This window comes from Mandrillus leucophaeus, unplaced genomic scaffold (genome assembly GCF_000951045.1).
Source record: "Mandrillus leucophaeus isolate KB7577 unplaced genomic scaffold, Mleu.le_1.0 Scaffold202, whole genome shotgun sequence".
NCBI classification, from domain to species: Eukaryota; Metazoa; Chordata; class Mammalia; order Primates; family Cercopithecidae; genus Mandrillus; species Mandrillus leucophaeus.
In genome coordinates this window covers 1,258,809-1,280,154 of record NW_012102055.1, presented here as the reverse complement: position 1 = coordinate 1,280,154, position 21,346 = coordinate 1,258,809, and the positions used below count along the sequence as shown (strand labels likewise).

The following is a 21,346-nucleotide window of genomic DNA, read 5'->3' as shown; positions in this document are numbered from 1 at the left end:
AGGGTATGGATGGGGAAGAAGTACTGGAGCCTGCCTTCTTCCTTTCTTTCATCTTTGAGGTATTTGGAAGTTCAACAGTTCTCCTGGAATCTACAAAGGAAGATGTATAACAAAGAATTAGTTTCAACACTTAATAGCTCCAACCATCATAGATGTCACACCGGTTTTGGTTTTACTTCTAAACATTTTTTTGACAAACTTTATATTTGTGTCCATATTTATGGGGTATGTGTATTAGAATGTGTAATAATCAAAGTGTTTGGGATATCCATCACTGGAGTATCATTTCTATGTGTTGGGTACATTTCAAGTCCTCTTTTCTAGCTATTCTAAAGACAATACATTGTTGTTCACTATAGTCAGCCTGCTTTGCTTACAAGCATTAGAACTTATTATTTCTATCTAACTTTATGTTTGTACCCATTAACCAACTTCTGTTCACTACTCCCACCCTCATACACGCATTCCAGCCTCTGATATCTATCATTCTACTCTCTACCTCCATATGATCAGCTTTTTAATCTCCCACATATGAGTGAGAGCTTGTGATATTTGTCTTTCTGTGCCTGGCTTATTTTACTAAACATAATGACCCCTAGTTCTGTCCACGTTGCGACAAATGACATAATTTCATTCGTTTTAATGGCTCAGTAGTATTCCATTGTGTGTATATATACTGCATTTTCTTGATCCATTCATTCATTGTTGGACACTTAGGTTGGTTCTACATCTTTGCTGTTGTGAATAGTGCTTCAATAAACATGGGAGTGCAGTTATCCCTTTAATATATTGATCTCTTTTCCTTTGGATAAATACCCGGTAGTCAGATTTCTGGATTGCATGGCAGTTTTATTTTTAATTTTTAAAGAAATCTGCATTCTGTTTTCCATAGTACTGATTCAGATTCCCACCAATAGTGTATAAGAGTTCTCTTTTCTCAGCATACTTGCCAGCATCTGTTATTTCTTGTCTTTTTAGTAATAGCTATTCTAACTGGGGTAAAATGATACCTCTTTGTGGTTTTGATTTGCATTTCCCTGATAATTGGTGACACTGAGCTTTTTTTTTTTCATATTATCTGTTGGTCATTTGTGTGTCTGCTTTTGAGAAATGTCTCTTCATGTCTTTTGCCCATTTTTAATGGGATTAGTTATCAAAATAATAAAGACTATATATGACAAACCCACAGCTAACATTGTAGTGAATGGGGGAAAAGATGAAATTTGTTTCTCTTAGAACTGGAAGAAGACAAGGATGCCCACTTTCACCACTCGTATTGAAGATAATACTGTAAGCTCTAGTCAGAGCAGTGAGGCAAGAGAAAGAAATACAAGGCATCCAAATTGGAAAAGAGGAAGTCAAATTGTCCTTCCTTGCAGATAGCATGATATTATATTTAGAAAAACCAAAGACCTCACCTAAAAACTCTTGGAACTGATGAATGAATTTAATAAAGTTGCAGGATAAAAAATCAACTTACAAAAGTCAATAGCATTTGTATATACCAATAATGAAATAGCTGAGAAAGAAATGAAGAAGGCAATCCTATTTACCATAGCTACCAAAGAAAAATACTTAGAAATAAATTTAACCAAGAAGGTGAAAGATCTCTTCAAGGAAAACTGCAAAATACTGATGAAAGAAATTGAGGCGGACACAAACAGATGGAAAGACATCTCATGCTCATGGATCAGAAGAATTAATGTTGTTAAAATGACCATACTGCTCGAAGCAATCTACAATTTCAGTGCAATCCCTATCAAAATACCAACGTTGTTTTTCAGAGAAATAGAAAAAAATATTCTAAAATTTGTATGGAACCAAAAAAGAGCCTGAATAGCCTCAGCAACCCTAAGCAAAAACAAAGCTGAAGGCATCATACTACCTGACTTCAAAATATATTAAAAGTCTGTAGTAACCAAAAGAGCATGGTATTGGTATTATATAAAAATAGACACATGGCCCAATGGAGCAGAACGGAGAACCCAGAAATAAATCCACGTATTTTCAACTGATCTTTGACAAAGCCGCCAAGAACATACATTGGGGCTCTCTTCATGATGCTGGGAAAACTGGATAAGAACATGCAGAAGAAAGAAACAGGACCTCCCTCTCTCACTGACCTCACAGTGACCTCACAAAGAGATATCATTTTACCCCAGTGTACAAGAGTCAACTCCAGGTGGATTAAAGACTTTAATGTAAGAACTGAAATTACAAAGCTACTAGAAGAGAACACAGGGAAAGCTCTTCAGGACATTGTTCTAGACAAAGACTTTATGGGTGAGACTTCAGAAGCACAGACAGCAAAACCAAAAATAGACAGGGGCTATGTTAAACTAAAAAACATTTACACAGCAAAAGAAACAGAGTGAAGAGACAACCTGTTGAATAGGGAAAAATTTTTGTAAGCTACTTATTTCATAGGGTACTCATGTCCAAAATGTACAAGGAACTCAACTCAACAGTAAAAAATATATTGGCTTTTCTATAAGTGTTTTCAGGAAGTAGGAAGAGATTTGCTCTTTATGGCTAAAACTCTAGCCAGTATCTTTGTTATAAATACTAAGAATAAGATTAAAGATCCTTTTTTTTTGTTTGTTTTTGAAATGAAACTTTGCTCTTTCATCCAGGCTGGAGTGCAGTGGCGTGATCCTCAGCTCACTGCAACCACCGTCCCCCGGGCTCAAGTGATTCTCCTGCTTCAGCGTCCCGAGTAGCTGGAATTACAGGCGCCCGCCACCATGCCCGGCTAATTTTTGTATTTTTAGTAGAGATGGGGTTTTGCCATGTTGGCCAGGCTGGTCTCGAACTCCTGACCTGTGATCCACCTGCCTCAGCCTCCCAAAGTGCTGGGATTACAGGCGGGAGCCATTACGCACAGCCACTTTTTTTTTTTTCTTTTAAACTTTCAGTTTTTATGCTTAAAGAAGGAATCAAGCTAGGAAATTATTTGTGAAATTTCTTTTCTGAAACAGGTGGCCTCCATCTTAATTTTGATGACCTGTAATTATTTTTTGATAGGACTTTAAATTGCTGGCTATAGCCTTAGATTGACATTGGGAAACACAGTCTGGGAATAGAAAGGGCTAGAAACTCACTCATGGTTTGGTAGGGTGAGAATGAGGGAACCTGAGTGTCATGACATTCACATGACATCTTTCATCAGATTATGTCAGCAGTTACTGCTCTTGGTCAGAAGGCACTTACAACTTAAGAGCAGAGAACAGAGACAGTATTAGCTGACTTATGGTATATCCAGCCATATCCTGTCACGTGATTTTAAAAATAAAACTTAAAAGTCAAAGAACAAAGGCTAATGAGTTTCCCAGTATAAGAAGTAGATAATATTGTAGAGTTTATTTCATAAGAGTAAACCTAATACCCATTTATTACTATGTCATATTAAGTACAACGTCAGAGCAGTGCTTTTTAAATTTTAATGTTCATCAGAATCATTTACAGTTCTTGTTAAAATGTAGGTTCCTATTCAGTAGGTTTTAGGTGGGGCCTGAGAACCCTCATTTCTGTCAAGCTTCCCTGGAGCCACTGATGTTGCTGGTTCCTGGAGCATATTTTGAGCATTAAGGGTCAGAGCAGGGATTCCTATCTTTTAGGGTGATGGAACTCTTTGAGAAACTGAGGAAAGCTGTGGACCCTTAGAATAGTGAACCTGCCTCCTGCTCCTCATCCCCCTTCCCACCCACTCATCCCAGTGCATAGGATTTCAGGGAGGTTGTGAAACCTTTGAAACCTACCTGCATCTTCAGTTTTCATTTTAGAAGTGGCTAATAAAAAGACGGTCATATTGCGTAACAGTCTTTCAGTCAGTATCTCTCCTAGTGCTTTTATAGAATGGATGTTAATTTAAAACTAGGAACACACTGCCCTGGTTACCTGCAGGTTAGAATACATGATCATGTGGGAGGGCCCTTTAAATTGAGCTGCTCCAAAGGTGTGAGGTTCTGAGATGGTGAATTATGGAGTCTCTGGCTTCCAGCAGGAGTGGTGGACATAGTATGAGCCACATTACTTCATTTTATAGGCAAGAATTGACAAGTCAATATGAGCAATACCACGATCACTTCTAATATTTCTATGTAGCTGGATGATTTTGTGTTCATGAGAGGTATTTGTTGATAATAGTGGTTGTAAGATGAAAGCTCTAGGCACATTAGGTTAGTGATTGACTGAGAAATGACCCGTGTGGGAATGGGAGGAATCTGGAGGTGGCTGTCTGTGATATAAGTAAACCCAGGTGGTTTGTTCTCTTGTTGAGCAGGACATGCTTTGGTAGTTGAATGCTGTAGGAAAGGTTTAATTTTATGAAGTATTTGGTTTGCAGCCACATGAACATGGGGTGTCCTTGAAGCAGTTCTTACCTTTGGGTCCACAATGGAATTGTCCAACTCCTGGTGGGTTGGAGTGGAAGCACTTTTCAGGCTTGGAAATGTTAAACTTGGCCCTGGGAATCCACTGTAGTTCCCGAATGGTGTTTACTGCAAATGCTTTTTGGGTTTAATTGTTCACAACTGATATTTATTTTGTCTGTCTTCATCTGAGCTGGCCAAGATGTTACCCCTTAGCTGGTTTCCCCATACGTGGATTATTTTAAAGTAAATCCCAGGCAACATATCATTTGATTTGTAAGTATTTCAATATGTATTTGATTTGTAAATATTTCAATATGTATCTCTAAAAGGTTTTTTTAAAGTCATAATACTGTTATCATACCTACAATATTGGTAATAATTCCTTAATATCATCAAATATCTAGTCAGTGTTAACATTTCCCTACATAAGTTATGATTTTTTTTTTTTTTTTTTTCCTTTTTGAGACAGAGTTTCACTCTTGTCGTCCAGTCTGGAGTGCAATGGCATGATCTCGGCTTACTGTAACCTCTCCCTCCTGGATTCAACCGATTCTCCTGCCTCAGCCTCCCAAGTAACTGGGATTACAGGCACCCACCACCACGCCCGGCTGTTTTTTGTCTTCTTAGTAGAGTTGGGGTTTCGCCATGTTGGCCAGGCTGGTCTCGAACCCTGACTTCAGGTGATCCGCCTGCCTCGGCCTCCCAAATGGTTACAATTTTTAAAGTGCTTTTTCTGTTTGAATTGGGATCCAGTTGGTTGATATGTTTTTAATGTCTTTTTTAGCTTTAGATTTCCCTTCCATCTTTATATTCTTTGCAATTTGTCATAATTTGGAATATGCTGGGTCATTTACCCTGCCGCCTTTCCCACAGGCTGGATTTTGCTGATTCCCTTGCCTGAGGATATTGGCATGTTCCCACTTACACTTGTCTTTGCTGCTGGTTCCCTGTAGGGCAGCTGTAGGTCAGAGCCAGGCCATCCCTGCGAGGGAAGGACAGGAACCCTGGGGCAGTGGCGTTGGTACTTCACAGTGGCTGGCCTGGTAACCATTGGTGGTCCCTCCCTAGAGCCATTAATTCCCTGGTGGTGATGAAATGATATTTTAATTTTGTTATTCTTTTTTTTTTTTTTTTTTTTTTTTAGCAGGAATATCTCTAAAGGAGAAACTTTCTTTCGCAGTTATTTGGTTACTTGAAGTACAGATAGTTTTGGAAATGCAAGATAAATGCTTGATTCTTTCTTTTAACAGTTTTCAAAATAATGAGACAGATCCTTTGATCCTTCAGAGGGGACCGTTGAGTTTTTATTTTTAAGTTATGAGTTTATGTGCTTAAATATCTATGTATTTCAGTTGGTTTTTAGTTTTTTTGCTGCCTAGATCTCTCAGCTTTGGGCAGCAGGAACTTATGCAGGTTGGTTCCTCAGTCCTTTTGACAGGGTCCTTGTATTAGTTTTCTTTTAGTGTATAACAAATTACCCCAAAACTTAGGGACTTAAAACAATATGTATTGACCAGGCATAGTGGCTCACGCTTGTAATCCCAGCACTTTGGGAGGCCGAGGCGGGTGGATTGCTTGAGCTCAGGAGTTTGAGACCAGCCAGAGCAATACAGCAAAACTCCATCTACAAAAAATACAAAACTAGGCAGGTGCAGTGGTGCGTACCTGTAGTCAAAGCTACCTGGGAGGCTAAGGCAGGATAATCGCTTGAGCCTAGGAGGTGGAGGTTGCAGTGAGCTGAGATCATGCCACTGCACTCCAGCTTGGGCGGCAGGAGTGAAACTCTGTCTCAAAAAAACCAAACAACAACAACAATAAAACGCAGCCTGTATTATCTCAGAGTTTCTATGGGTCAGGAATCTGGGTGGAGTTTAGCAGTGTCTTCTGACTCTGGCTGTCCCCTAGCGCTGCAGTCAGGGTGCCAGGCGGCTGGCCAGTCATGTTTCATCGTCATGTCCCTGTGTGGGCTTGGGGAGCGTGCCCTGCCAGGCTGTCTGGCGTGCTGCTGGTAGGCCCCTGTTTCCTGCTGGCTGGGTCTGTCCACAGGGGTCCTCACTCTGTCATACCTGGCTTTTCGCACTGCCCGGGCTCTAAGAGAGAAGGGAGAAGAGAGAGCCAGCAAGACAGAAGTCACAGTCTTGAAAGCCCGTCTGGGAGGTGACAGACCATCACTTGGGTGTGTTTGGGTTGTAGTCATTAGAAGTGACTCACTAGGTCCAGCCCACACTCAAGGGCAGGGATCATACACACCAGGGTGTGAGTACTGGGCGATCATTGGGAGCCATGTTACAAGGTGCCCGCCACAGCCCTAGTGACCTGTGTTAGTGTTCCTGCTTTATTGTGTGAGGAAATGGTTCAATATTTGGATTGAGTCACTTCTCCAAGGAACCCTGACTTATTTTAGTGGAAAATGGTATTTATAGGCTGTAATTTGAGCATAAGATTCTAGGCCTTTTCAATGGACAAAGCAAGGGAGTTGTTTGTTTTTTTAATTTTGGATGAAAGATGAAGTTTCTGCTACTCCTTCCAATTAGATTCAGGACTACAGTTTTTTCTGGGACAGAGTTGGCCCAGGCTGGAGTGGAATGGCACGATCTCAGCTCACTGCAACCTCCGCCTCCCGGGTTCAAGCGATTCTCCTGCCGCAGCCTCCGGGGTAGCTGGGATTACAGGCATGCGCCACCATGCCTGGCTAATTTTGTATTTTTAGTAGAGATGGGGTTTCTCCATGTTGGTCAGGCTGGTCTTGAACTCCCGACTTCAGGTGAACCGCCCGCCTCGGCCTCCTAAAGTGCAGAGATTACAGGCCTGAGCCAACTGTAGCTTGGCCAAGACTACAGTTTTTACTTAACCTCATCAAACTTATGTTTGTATCTCATTCAGCCACTTCAAAAACCTTGATTCTCTAGGGCACCAACATAATTACTCTTGTAATGTCCCATAGTACACAGACAGAAATCTCAGAATAATGACACTTACATTACCACCAAAAATATGATTACTAAAAATGGTTTAAGATTTCTTTGTAGTTCTTTTTTTTTTTTTTTTTTTAAGGATATATCTCATTACAGTATGGTCAAATTCCTCTATAGAGTCATAATTGAAATAATTTCTCACTTTGTGGTATATAACTAGATTCATTTGCTTCAACTTACTTCTGAATTTTAGCTTGTTTTTAAAAATTTTTGTTTCATTTTTGCATACATTATTTTTATCATTCTAAAGATGACCTCCAGATCAAAGTATATTTGCAGAAATCTAGCTTCTATCCTTGTCCACGTCCCTTGTCCGCCCCAAATCCTTATCCTCAATTTCCCTTTTTTTCCCAGGTAGCCTTTTGAAAAATTCATAGGTTTTAAAAAAGTTTTAAAATATAATTTGTATTTTTCTACATAGATTTTCTCCATCTTTTGTCTCCACTGAACAGTATATTCCAGTGGCCACGCCATAACAGGATATAGAGATCTTCCTCATTCCTTGTTCAGTGGTGTCACACTCCATTGGGTAAATGTATGTGTTTTACCCGTTTATTCTAGAGAACTGTACTCTTAAGGAGTTCTCCTGTTCTGCTGTTTTCTGAGAAACGCAGTTTCTGAACAGATGTAGAAAGAAGGTAGGAGGAGGGAACAGTGGCCTGGCTGCTTCTGGAAGAAGCACCTGCTTGTAACCACTCAAGTTTTCTTTTTGGTTTGCATCTTGTGTAGGGGGCTAAGGTATCTTTCTCTTTGTAACAAGGTGAGTGAGGCTGCTTTTTTTCGGTGAGTCTTGACCCTTTGTGGTGTCTGTTATTTCATTTACTCTTCTTTCGGCTTACAATTGGAAATTCTTTCAGGGTTTAGCAACACATTGTATCAGTCATAATTGTTTATGTGGCATCATTTTGCATATCTTCATGTTGTATTAGTAAGGTTTTGGAAGGAGTAGTGTCCGGGATTGCTCCTCAGATGCCATTGAAAAATAAACTCCTAATGTAAAACGTAAATAAAACAAATGGGTTTAGTTTAGTTTTGTTTTTAATAACCTTTTCTCTTCTAACCACTACTGAATTATTTGTGTTGCAGGGAAAAGGACTTGGAGGCCAAGTTCATTATTCAGATGGAGAAAAGCAAAACAACAATCACAAACTTAAAGGCAAGTAGTGACCTGGCCTTGCTTAAGTTCTAAGAGCCCCATGATTGCTTTACTGTGGGGATGACTTACGGGGAAATAAAGCCTGTCTGCTGTTTCCACACCCTCCTTTCCAGTGCAGTTAGCCACGTCAGCTTGCAACCTGGCTTGGGCTCAGTCTTGAAGCAGAAGAGTTGATCCTGTTTCCTTTCCCATCCCTGGCTTTATTTGATCTGGAAGCCAAATCCAAGCCGTTGCTGTGGTCCAGGAGCTCCTGAGTCTATCCCAGATTCAGGCATTTTCATCCTGTGTCATCGTGGTAGGGGCTTAGCCTGGCAATTGACTGTGTTTTGTGAACATTAAATTAGCTTTGCCCCTAGATTTTTTCTATTTTTTAACAAAAATAATCATGTTTGGTAATCCTTGAAGAAGAACTGGTATTATTATTCAAAACTCAGGATAGGAAAGATTAAAAAAAAAATCACCAAATTTCTTTTCTGGAAAAAAAAGTTAAAAAATATTTTCAAGATGGCAGGTTTCTCCTTTGGCACTTAAAATATCCTGTTTGTTTATTTAGTTAGGAAATTTTTAAAGGGCACTGAATGCTTTTCACTGAGGAGGGTAACAGGGGTATAAAATTAATATTGAAGAAATCAGAGCCGGACTCGGTGGTGCACACCTGTGGTCCTAGCTACTCGAGAGGCTGAGGTAGGAGGATTACTTGAGCCCAGAAGATCAAGGCTGCAGTGAGCCATGTTTATGCCATTGCACTCCACGCTGGGCAACAGAGCAAGATCCCATCTTAAATTTAAAAAAAAAAAAAAAAAAAAGAAAGAAATGAAGTACTTTGTGGGTTCATTGCCTTTCTCCTTCGATATTTGTCATTAACTTTTAGGTCTGGATTTCTGAGACATGATGCTCCATGGCCAAGTCAGATCCATCTCCTGTTCACATCTGAGGAGCAGATTTCTATTAATATGTGGCTCAAAGGACTGGGTACTTTGAGATCCAATTTCAAAGTAGTGCGAGTTGATCTCCAATGATAGAAGCTGGGAAATGCTCCCATCTTCCAACTGAGCAGCCTCTGGACCATTTGATTTCCTCCGTTGAGGCACTGGTGTCCTTTACCTGAGGCATTCTCCACTGGATGCCTTTCTTTCTCTGCTTAGCACAACCCTTGTGCATTCCAGCTCTGTCTGGCCTGCACGGTGCTTCTTTCCCTTCCTTTGGCCTCTCGCATCTTCTCATGTTTCTGCCCAGTTGTCACTTGTCCATTCCCTGCTGATAATTACCTTGTCTTTCCTTCATGTGTCTTTCTACGCTCACAGTACTTTGGTAAAAGACCGCTGACCCTGGATGAGTCTCCTTTCTTTGTGCATTAATCTGTTTTCTTCGATTACTCTGTTGCTTTTTGAGTTTTATAAACATTTTATCATCTGATGTTTCAGTAACCAGAACAGATGCCCAGACTTTTAGTGTTTTCATAAGAATCATAATTTTTTTTATAATATGTGAATCGTGGAAAATATGGTGCTCATTGAAGTTATTCAGCATATGTCCAATAAACAGACTTTGGAAGCATATGAAGATTTTAAAACATGGTTTTGGGGTTCACTTTAAGCATATAGCAGGGGGGACAAGATACATGCAAACACTTACAATAAACTCACAATATGGTGTGTCCTGGAAGAGTCTAGGCTGTCGGAGGTAGGAGAAATTACTTCTCCATGAAGTGTCCAAGGGAAGTGTCATGAAAGAGGAGACGTCTGCCCTGGAATTTTCAATGAGACCACCAAATCATACAGCTCTAGAAGGTGCCAATCTTACCATGATCTATGTGAATACCACCCTCGTAGTTGTGCAAAGCCCAACTCTGGTGGATTTAGGTGGAGGGAACAGTAAATAAAAGTCACTGAAGCTGGAAAAACAGAGTCTGGCTGGAGTGTTGGGTTCTTAGGAGTTAATCGTGGAAAAAAAAAGGTCAGAATAGTATTCTTGGGTCGTATGACAGACGGATTGCCATAAGGAATTTAGTTCATATTTCAATTTTATTTATTTATTGTTTTAGAGAAGCCAGCAGGAATGAAATGCTTTTCAGTCAGCATAGAAGCATGGAAGTTTGGGTCAAATGGCAGTGCTCTTTACATTATTATTATTATCCTAATCATTTCTTTCTAGATACCAGAAGGAGGCACTGGGGACTCAGGAAGAGAACGGACCAAGACCTTCACCTATGACTTTTCTTTTTATTCTGCTGATACGAAAAGCCCAGATTACGTTTCACAAGAAATGGTACATGATATTTTCAAAATATTTATGTTGATTTATTTTCACATTGAGGAAAACATGCCTACCCTAAAATACTTTAAAATATCTTGCCAATTTCCTTCTGAATGTAATTTTTATGTAAAATTAGCCTTTGCTAACTTAACTTTCTGAGTGTTATTTAGGAGTATTTATTTAAGCCTGAGAAGAATTCAGTTCTCAAAAGGTTGATTTTTTTTTTTCCACTTTTGAGCATAATGATGATAATTTTTAATTTGTTTCAAAACCTGGATATGGTTCCTGTTTAGAAGGCGCTCTACATAGAAAGCATTTCTGGGGGGAAATGTGTATGCTGCTAAGCCCAGTAAAAAAGCCACTTAACCTTGAATGCTATTCAGTGTGAAGATTTAGGAGGAAACCTCAAACCCAAGTTATGTGTTCCCAGCTTATGTGGATCATTACAGGTTTTAGAGTGGATTCTAGAAAGAAAGAATGTTTCATTCAGAATCTTTCTAGAATCTAGAATGATGCTGGAATTTGTCCAAGAAACCTGGCCTGTAGGCTTTTAAGGGCTAAAATGTAGATGTGAAGTGGACAGGTAAGAACAGACACAAAGGTACGTGCAGAAGCCTATCAAGACACTGATGTAGACATTTCAGGTGAGCAGAGGGACAAGTATATTTCTCTGGGTGGGGAAAAGCCAGGTATTTGACCAGAGTGTGGTTAGAAATGGGGAGCACCAGTATAGAAGGAAAAACGCAGGCTTCATCACTGGGCCTCTTCCTGGCTTGTTGACAGCTTCTTTAGATACATTGCTTTAGGTCTCCATACGTTAAAATGGGGATAAGAATTCCTGTCCTGCCTGGCCTGGGTTGTAATCCATGCAATGGCATCTCGAAAAGTAGGGCATGAAAAAGTACTTCTTTCTTTCTTTTTTTTTTTTTTTAAATTATACTTTAAGTTCTGGGATACATGTGCAGAACGTCCAGATTTGTTAAATAGGTATACACGTGCCATGGTGGTTTGCTGCACCCATCAACCTGACATCTACATTTTAATGCTATCCCTCCTCTAACACCCTACCCACTGACAGGCCCTGGTGTGTGACGTTCCCCTCACTGTGTCCATGTGTTCTCATAGTTCAGCTCCCACTTTTGAGTGAGAACATCTGGTGTTTGGTTTTCTGTTCCTGTGTTAGTTTGCTGAGAATGATGGTTTCCAGCTTCATCCATGTCCCTGCAAAGAACATGAAATCATCCTTTTTTATGGCTGCATAGTATTCCATGGTATATATGTGCCACATTTTCTTTATCCAGTCTATCATTGATGGGCATTTGGGTTGGTTCCACGTCTTTGCTACTGTGAATAGTGCTGCAATAAACATACGTGTGCATGTGTCTTCATAGTAGAATGATTTATAATCTTTTGGGTATATACCCAGTAATGGGATTGCTGGGTCAAATGATATTTCTGGTTCTAGATCGTTGAGGAATCGCCACACTGTCTTCCACAATGGTTGAAATAATTTGCACTCCCACTAACAGTATAAAAGCGTTCCTATTTCTCCACATCTTCTCCAGCATCTGTTGTTTCCTTTTTAATGATCACCATTCTAACTGGCATGAGATGGTATCTCATTGTGGTTTTGATTTGCATTTCTCTAATGACCAGTGATGATGAGCTTTTTTTCATATGTTTGTTGGCTGCATAAATGTCTTCTTTTGAGAATTGTCTGTTCATATCCTTTGCCCACTCTTTGATGGGGTTGTTTGTTTTTTTCTTGTAAATTTAAGTTCCTTGTAGATTCTGGATATTAGCCCTTTGTCAGATGGATAGATTGCAAAAATTTTCTCCTATTCTATAGGTTGCCTGTTCACTCTGATGATAGTTTCTTTTGCCATGCAGAAGCGCTTTAGTTTAATTAGATCCCATTTGTTAATTTTGGCTTTTGTTGCCATTGCTTTTGATGGTTTAGTTATGAAGTCTTTGCCCATGCCTATGTCCTGAATGGTATTACCTAGGTTTTCTTCTAGGGTTTTTATGGTCTTAGGTCTTATGTTTAAGTCTGTAATCCATCTTGAATTAGTTTTTGTATAAGGCGTAAGGTAGGGATCCAGTTTCCATTTTCTGCATATGGCTAGCCAGTTTTCCCGACACTATTTATTAAATAGGGAATCCTTTCCCCATTGCTTGTTTTTGTCAGGTTGTCAAAGATCAGATGGGTGGCGTTATTTCTGTGGCCTCTGTTCTGTTCCATTTGTCTATATCTCTGTTTTGATACCCGCACCATGCTGTTCTGTTACTGTAGCCTTGTAGTATAATTTGAAGTCAGGCAGCATGACGCCTCCAGCTTTGTTCTTTTTGCTTAGGATTGTTTTGGCTGTATGGTCTGTGTTTTGGTTCCATATGAAATTTAAAATAGTTTTTTCTAATTCTGTCAAGAAAGTCAATGGTAGCTTGATGGGGATAGCATTGAATCTATAAATTACTTTGGGCAGTGTGACCATTTTCACAATATTGATTCTTCTATCCATGAGCATGGAATGTTTTTCCATTTGTTTGTATTTCCTTGAGCAGTGGTTTGTACTTCTCCTTGAAGAGGTCCTTCATATCCCTTGTAAGTTGGATTCCTAGGTATTGTATTCTCTTTGTAGCAATTGTGAATGGGAGTTCACTCATGATTTGGCTCTCTAGTTGTCTGTTATTGGTGTATAGGAATGCTTGTGATTTTTGCACATTGATTTTGTATCCTGAGACTTTGCTGAAGTTGCTTATCAGCTTAAGGAGATTTTGGGCTGAGATGATGGGGTTTTCTAAATATACAGTCATGTCATCTACAAACAGGGACAATTTGACTTCCTGTTTTCCTAATTGAATACCCTTTATTTCTTTTTCCTGCCTGATTGCCCAGGCCAGAACTTCCAACACTATGTTGAATAGGAGTGGTGAGAGAGGCCATCCTTGTCTTGTGCTGGTTTTCAAAGGGAATGCTTCCAGCTTTTGCCCATTCAGTATGATATTGGCTGTGGGTTTGTCATAAACAGCTCTTATTATTTTGAGATCCCTTCCATCAAGACCTAGTTTATTGAGAATTTTTAGTATGAAGGTGTGTTGAATTTTATCGAAGGCCTTTTCTGCATCTATTGAGATAATCATGTGGTTTTTGTCATTGGTTCTATTTACATGATGGATTGTTCAGTTTCCATGTAGGGAAGTTTTGAGTGAGTTTCTCAATCCTGAGTTCTAATTTGATTGCAGTGTGGTCTGAGAGACTGTTTGTTATGATTTCCATTCCTTTGCATTTGCTGAGGAGTGTTTTACTTCCAATTATGTGGTCAATTTTAGAGTAAGTGTGATGTGGTGCAAAGAAGAATGTATGTTCTGTTGATTTGGGGTGAAGAGTTCTGTAGATGTCTATTAGTCCCATTTGGTCCAGAGATGAGTTCAAGTCCTGAATATCCTTGTTAATTTTCTGTCTTGTTGATCTGTCTAATATTGACAGTGGGGTGTTAAAGTCTCCCACTATTATTGTGTGGGAGTCTAAGTCTCTTTGTAGGTCTCTAAGAACTTGCTTTATGAATCTGGGTGCTCCTGTATTGGGTGCATATCTATTTAGGATAGTTAGCTCTTCTTGTTTCATTAATCCCTTTACCATTATGTAACGCCCTTCTTTTTAATTTTTGATCTTTGTTGGCTTAAAGTCTGTTTTATCAGAGACTAGAATTGCAACCCCTGCTTTTCTTTTGCTTTCCATTTGCTTGGTAAATATTCTTCTATCCCTTTATTTTGAGCCTTTGTGTGTCTTTGCACATGAGCTGGGTCTCCTGAATACAGCACACCAATGGGTCTTGACTCTTTATCTAATTTAAAATGCCAGTCTGTGTCTTTTAATTGGGACATTTAGCCTGTTTATATATAAGGTTAATATTGTTATGTGTGTATTTGATTCTGTCATTATGATGGTAGCTGGTTATTTTGCCTGTTAGTTGATGCAGTTTCTTCACAGTATTGATGGTCTTTACAATTTTGTATGTTTTTGCAGTGGCTGGTACCGGTTTTTCCTTTCCATATTTAGTGCTTCCTCAGGAGCTCTTGTAAGGCAGGCCTAGTGGTGGCAAAATCTCAGCATTTGCTTGTCTGTAAAGGATTTTATTTCTCCTTTGCTTATGAAGGTTAGTTTGGCTGGATATGAAATTCTGGGTTGAAAATTCTTTTCTTTAAGGATATTGAATATTGGCCCCCACTGTCTTCTGGCTTGTAGGGTTTCTGCCGAGAGATTCACTGTTAGTCTGATGGGCTTCCTTTTATGGGTAATCCGACATTTCTCTCTGGCTGCCCTTAACATTTTTTCCTTCATTTCTACCTTGGTGAATCTGATGATTATGTGTCTTGAGTTTTGCTCTACTCGAGGAGTATCTTTGTGGTGTTCTCTGTATTTCCTGAATTTGAATGTTGGCCTGTCTTGCTAGGTTGGGGAAGTTCTGCTGGATAATAACCTGACGAGTATTTTCCAACTTGGTTCCATTCTCCCCATCACTTTGAGGTACACCAATCAAATGTAGGTTTGATCTTTTCACATAGTCCCATATTTCTTGGAGGCTCCGTTCATTCCTTTTCATTCTTTTTTCTCTAATCTTGTCTTCATGCTTAATTTCATTAAGTTGATCTTCAATCTCTGATATCCTTTCTTCTGCTTGATCTGTTTGGCTATTAATACCTGTGTATGCTTTATGAAGTTCTTGTGCTGTGTTTTTGAGCTCCATCAGCTCTTTTGTGTTCTTCTCAAAACTGGTTATTCTAGTTAGCAATTCGTCTAACCCTTTTTCAAGGTTCTTAGCTTCCTTGCATTGGGTTAGAACACACTTCCTTAGCTCAGAGGAGTTTGTTATTTACCACCTTCTGAAGCCTACTTCTGTCAGTTCATCAAACTCATTCTCTATCCAGTTTTGTTTCCTTGCTGGCAAGGAGTTGTAATTCTTTGGAGGAGAAGCAGCATTCTGATTTTTTGAATTTTCAGCCTTTTTGCACTGTTTTTTCCTCGTCTTTGTGGATTTATCTACCTTTGGTCTTTGATGTTGGTGACCTTTGTGTGGATGTCCTTTTTCTGATGTTGATGCTATTTCTTTCTGTTTGTTTGTTTTCCTTCTAACAGTCAGGCCCCTCTGCTGCAGGTCTCCTGGAGTTTCCTGGAGGTCCACTCCAGATCCTGTTTGCCTGGGTATCACCAGTGGAGGCTGCAGAACAGCAAAGGTTGCTGCCTGTTCCTTCCTCTGGAAGCTTTGTCCCAGAGGGGCACCCACCATATGCCAACCGGAGCTCTCCTGTATGAGGTGTCTGTCAGCCCCTGCTGGGAGGTGTCAGGAGGCATGGGGGTCAGGGGCCCACCCGAGGAGGCAGTCTGTCCCTTAGCAGAGCGCGAGCGCTGTGCTGGGAGATCCGCTGGTCTCTTCAGACCTGGCAGGTAGGAACGTTTAAGTCTGCTGAAGCTGCACCCACAGCCACCCTTTCCCCCAGGTGCTCTGTCCCAGGAAAATGGGAGTTTTATCTAGAAGCCCCTGACTGGGGCTGCTGCCTTTCTTTCAGAGATGCCCTGCCCAGAGAGGAGGAATCTAGAGAGGCAGTCTGGCTACAGAGGCTTTGCCAAGCTGTGGTGGGCTCCGCTCAGCTCAAACTTCCTGGCAGCTTTGTTTACATTGTGAGGGGAAAACCGCCTACTCAAGCCTCAGTAATGGTGGGTGCCCTACCACCCACTAAGCTCGAACATCCCAGGTCCACTTCAGACTGCGGTGCTGGCAGCGAGAATTTCAAGCCAGTGGATCTTTGCTTTCTGGGCTCTGTGGGGATGGGATCCACTGAGCTAGACCACTTGGCTCCCTGGCTTCAGGTTCCTTTCCAGGGGAGTGAGCAGTTCTGTCTCTCTGGTGTTCCAGGCGCCACTGGGGCATGAAAAAAAAAAAAAAAACCCTCCTGCAGCTAGCTTGGTGTCTGCCCAAACAGCTGCCCACTTTTGTGCTTGAAACGCGGGACCCTGGTGGTATAGGCACCCGAAGGAATCTCCTGGTCTGCGAGTTGTGAAGACCGTGGGAAAAGCATAATATTTGGGCCGGAATGCACTGTTCTTCATGGCACAGTCCCTCATGGCTTCCCTTGGCGAGGGGAGGGGGTTCTCCAACCCCTTGCACTTTCTGGGTGAGGCTATTTTCAACCCTGCATCTGTTCACCCTCCGTGGGCTGCACCCACTGTCTAGCCAGTCCCAGTGAGATGAGCCAGCCGGGTACCTCAATTGAAAATCCGGACATCACCTGCCTTCTGCATTGATCTCACTGGGAGCTGCAGACCAAAGCTGTTCCTATTTGGCCATCTTGCCAGCCACCAAAAGTACTTGTTTCTTGCAGCTTGAAATGTGTCCATGCACCAGAATCATCAGTACCGCCTGGGAACTTGTTAGGAATGTGAAATCTCAGGACCTATTCCAAGACCTACTGAATTAGATCTGAATTGTTTTTAGCAAGATCCCCAGTTCTCTGTGTGCACCTTAACATTTGAGAAATGTAGTCCGTTTGTAAATGGTTTGCAGAGGAAGTTGGCTTTCTGAGACAGTGTAAATGTTAAAGTTGGAGGACTGGAGCGACTGTATCCAGAAGATACTGAATCAAACATCTGGGAAAAACAGGAGCTGGGTGCAGCATTGCACACTTGTAGTCCCAGCTACTTGGGGAGCTGAGGCGGGAGGATTGCTTGAGGCCAGGACAAGTCCAGCCTGGGCAACATAGCGAGACCCTGTCTCTTAAAAAATTAGGAAAAAGTAGGAAGGAATAGCAGTGATGAGAATGGGAGCCTCACAGAGAGAGGTGGTGCCTGGTCTGAAAGAAGGCCTGGGAGAGGAAAGATAAACTGATGTTGGTGAAATTCTATTGGTGTCAGAAACTCTGCTTGGTGTTCATATGTTCTATCTTGTTTAATCCTCACAGAAATCAAATGTGTTAAATTTTAACACTACTTTTCTTTGTTGAAGAGATTCAGTAAGCTTAAGGAACTTGCTCAGGTTTGTAGACCTAATTGACTTTTAATAGTAGCAGAGTTGGACCATGGGGCTGTTGTATAGGGTACTGGAGATGCCACTGGAAAGTCTTAAGGATGTGGATGAGAAGGAGTGGTGTGTTCTCGATGACAGATGGATCAGGCACAGGAAATGGCTGACAGGTCGCATCCCTGCTATAAATAGGGGAAGATGCGAGTGTAGCATGGTGTGTGTGTGGGGTGTGTGTGTGTGTGTGTGTGTGATTTGAATGTAAAGGCATATTTAGAAAATATATCGTGTCTACTACTATAGTTCAAGTTTCCCTTAACCTTGAACAAATACCAAGTAAGATGACCATTAATATTTTTTCTCCCAAATTAATTTTAGAATTAGAAAATCAATGAGCAACTTAAATCTACAGTCATGTGAATTAAAGACGATTAAACAAGGTCTGCTTTTCTTAATGGTTCTTCAAAACTCCAAAGGGAGGCTTTGATCTCACACAACCTGTTCCTTAATTCAACCCAGGAGAAACTTGAAACCTAACATTTCCCAGTTGACATGCCCGATGAGCGCGTCTTTGTTTTAACAGTGCCCTCTTGTGGGCAGCTCCCCTCAAGTGAGGCCCCAGTGATGCCTTGGATTACTCAGGAAATCAGCTTTCAAGTCTGTGCTCTGACAGGCAACAAGGTGGGTTTCAGGCAACCAGGCTAGCCAGGTTCTGATGCCAGCAGGGAAGAGCGGTTGTCAGTCTCATAAAGCAGGCCCTCCTTCCTACCTTGGTTGTGGGGGCGGTGCTTGGTGCATCCTCTGTGGGAGCTGTGATGGGGGTATCTCGATTTCCTTGCCAAGACCCCTGGAGAGATGCAGGCAGTGCCGGCTGCTTTTCTAGGTCATGGCACCAAATTTGGGTGGGTTTTTCGAGACCCACTGAGAGTGAGGCTGAGACTGAGCCAGCCCAGGGTCTCTGCACCTCCAGACCTGGATTTTCTAGACCCGTTTGCAGTCATGTCTCCCCCAAACCAAACCCCGCTGATCCACTGAATTGGAAAACCGCCTGTGTTAACTTTCTGGGCAATGAAGTAATAGCAAAGTGGTAGGCATAGATTTTAACCTTAGGAAATAATTTTATTCTGAAAACCTTTGGGTTTGGTTTAAGTGTGATATTTTTTATGACTTTGGTTTAGTCCCAGGCCAAACTATGAGAAAAGATCCTTCTTTATTCTTTGAGAAATGTTTAGACGACAATTTGTGGAAATGACTCAATTGAAATGACAGTTTGTTGAAATCTTTTACTGATGAGGCTGAGGAAACAAAGTCTGTAGAAGTCAGTGGGAAGATGGATCTGAAGACAGCTGAGGTCCAGTTGGCTGTATTTTCATCTTGTCCTTGGAACAGGCTGTGTTATCAGCAGGGATGGTTGAGGTGGAGCTGAGATGCAGATGGCCAGGTTTATCAGCCCTGTCTAGGGTGTGGGTGTTGTGGCCAGAGGGATGTTGTCTCCATATGTCCGCACTGATGTGGGCCGTGTGCACATCCTAATGGGACTGTGGCCTCCACGCAGGGTCCCTGTACTGCCTGCGCTGACGGGCAGATGTGAGTGCTCTAGGTCACTCCTCAAATGTTGCCATGCTTTGAAATCACATAGGGAGTTTAGAAGAATGGATTCCTAGGTTCACACTCCCTTAGATTCATACTTAATTGGGCTGGGTTACCGGCCTGGTCATTGGACTTTTCCAGGCTTCCCAAGCGGTTGTAATGTGCTGCGAAGTTTGGGACCTGCTGCTCTTGGTTTGGCAGTAGCTGGTGATGACTCTTTGGTCGATCCTTCTGGGTCCCATGAGTTGGCTGATGTGGTGTCAGTCGTAGACTGAATGCTCTTGTAGGGATGCTGAGGCCCCACTTTGGACGGTGGTGACACCACAGAGGAGCCCTTCACCTGAAGCTGAGCGAGCTTCCCTTTTGGCATCTCCTCAGCGGCTGTTGTGCCTACCTTTTGAAGCAGGGAGATGCTTTATCTGCCCTCAGTGTGCTGGGCTGAGGGGACAGGAGACTACATGAAAGCTTTGGTTGTCTCTTTCCAGCTGGCTATAACTAAGAAGATTTTGAACCGTGATTTCCTTCATTTACCATCAGTTGTCTGGGTGAAGCATTTGTACTTTACCTCCTTTCACTATCCAAATTGTAATTATGTGGAATGTTGGACGTGGACTCAGGCCATTGTAGGTGTGACCCCCACCCTGGCCCCACACAGCTTGTCTCCCTGCCTTTTCCATCCTGGGCAAATGTCCAAATAGGAAAAAGCACCTGGACACTGACATGGGGGAGCCCAGCCACCCGAGCTTCATCTGCACCCACCCATCACTCAGCTCCATGAGCACCTGCAGAGGTTGATTTTGATGAGTAGCTGGACCCTTAAAATGAAGGCATTGATTTGGCTTGGTTTGGGCAGGAATTTCTGTCTGCTGTGACCTTCAGGTTTTGAATATTTTGTTTCTGGAAGCTCTGATAGAATGAATAGCTTTATATATTTATATAATTGTGAATGGCTAATCATGATGCTTTGAAATAGTCTTTGCTTCTAAACATGATTGTCACTTTGCCTTGTTTACATTTTTATACTTCAGGATATTTTTTGGTAAACTTAAGTAGGAGAGAGGATGGGGCCGCTTTTTGTTTGCTTAAAAAGTTTATTTATGATTGAAAACTGTGGTATATACATATGTTGTTGTAAATGGTTCTGCAGTGATTTATTTATATGGTCTAATCCTTAAGAGCTGAAAGTATCATTCAAGAGCATTGTCAACACTGAAGGGGCTTTTATTAAAATCTATGCTAATTGTATCTTTTGTGTGTTCTTTTTGGCTTTCAGGTTTTCAAAACCCTCGGCACAGACGTCGTGAAGTCTGCATTTGAAGGTTATAATGCTTGTGTCTTTGCATATGGGCAAACTGGATCTGGAAAGTCATACACTATGATGGGAAATTCTGTACGTTGTTTATACTGTGTGGGAAGGAAATTTCTCATTATCTTTCTCTGCACTGGTAGAATGATCTCTTTTATCTATTTGGTCTGTACTAACTTTTCATGTTCTGATTATTCTTTAGTAATAAGATAAAACTCAGTAATAAGTTGGACTAAATTTCCTTTGAGAGATTTTAAATTAGAAATAATTTTAAGTATATAAGCATGAATAATGGATGCAAGTCCCTGTTCATTTTCTGTTTTTAAAGGCCTTATAATCTTATCAAAAAAGTGTGTTGGGCCCATAAGTAATTTATTCTTCTTTTCTGCCAACACAATGTTTGAATAAAATTACTGAAGTCTGTTCTTTTTAAAATTATTCAAAACATTTTTCCCCAAGTAAAATGTAAAAAAAATTCTAACTCTTTGATAGAAAGGTACTACATAAATCCTGAAAATACATTAAAAAGTTAGAATTATATAGTTTATATGGAGTTTACATATTTATAAACACACCGTATGCAGTTTTATAAGCTATGTAAGTTAACTGATATTAATGTTATACTTGCCCCAAAATACAGAGGAGTGAAAACTAGGAATTATTGCAAGAACTTT

The 21,346-nt window shown here is 41.0% G+C and overlaps 1 protein-coding gene across 4 annotated transcripts in view; it reads left to right on the top strand.

The window, feature by feature from the left end:
* The window catches only part of KIF16B (kinesin family member 16B), a 331,966-nt gene that overhangs the window by 43,232 nt on the left and 267,388 nt on the right, over positions 1–21,346 (top strand). For all 4 annotated transcript variants that reach the window (XM_011979462.1, XM_011979461.1, XM_011979460.1 and 1 more), the window contains exons 2-4: positions 8,435–8,504; positions 10,659–10,772; positions 20,640–20,756. In XM_011979462.1, coding sequence (XP_011834852.1) covers positions 8,435–8,504; positions 10,659–10,772; positions 20,640–20,756 — 301 coding nt within the window. The remainder of the gene's footprint in view (positions 1–8,434; positions 8,505–10,658; positions 10,773–20,639; positions 20,757–21,346) is intronic.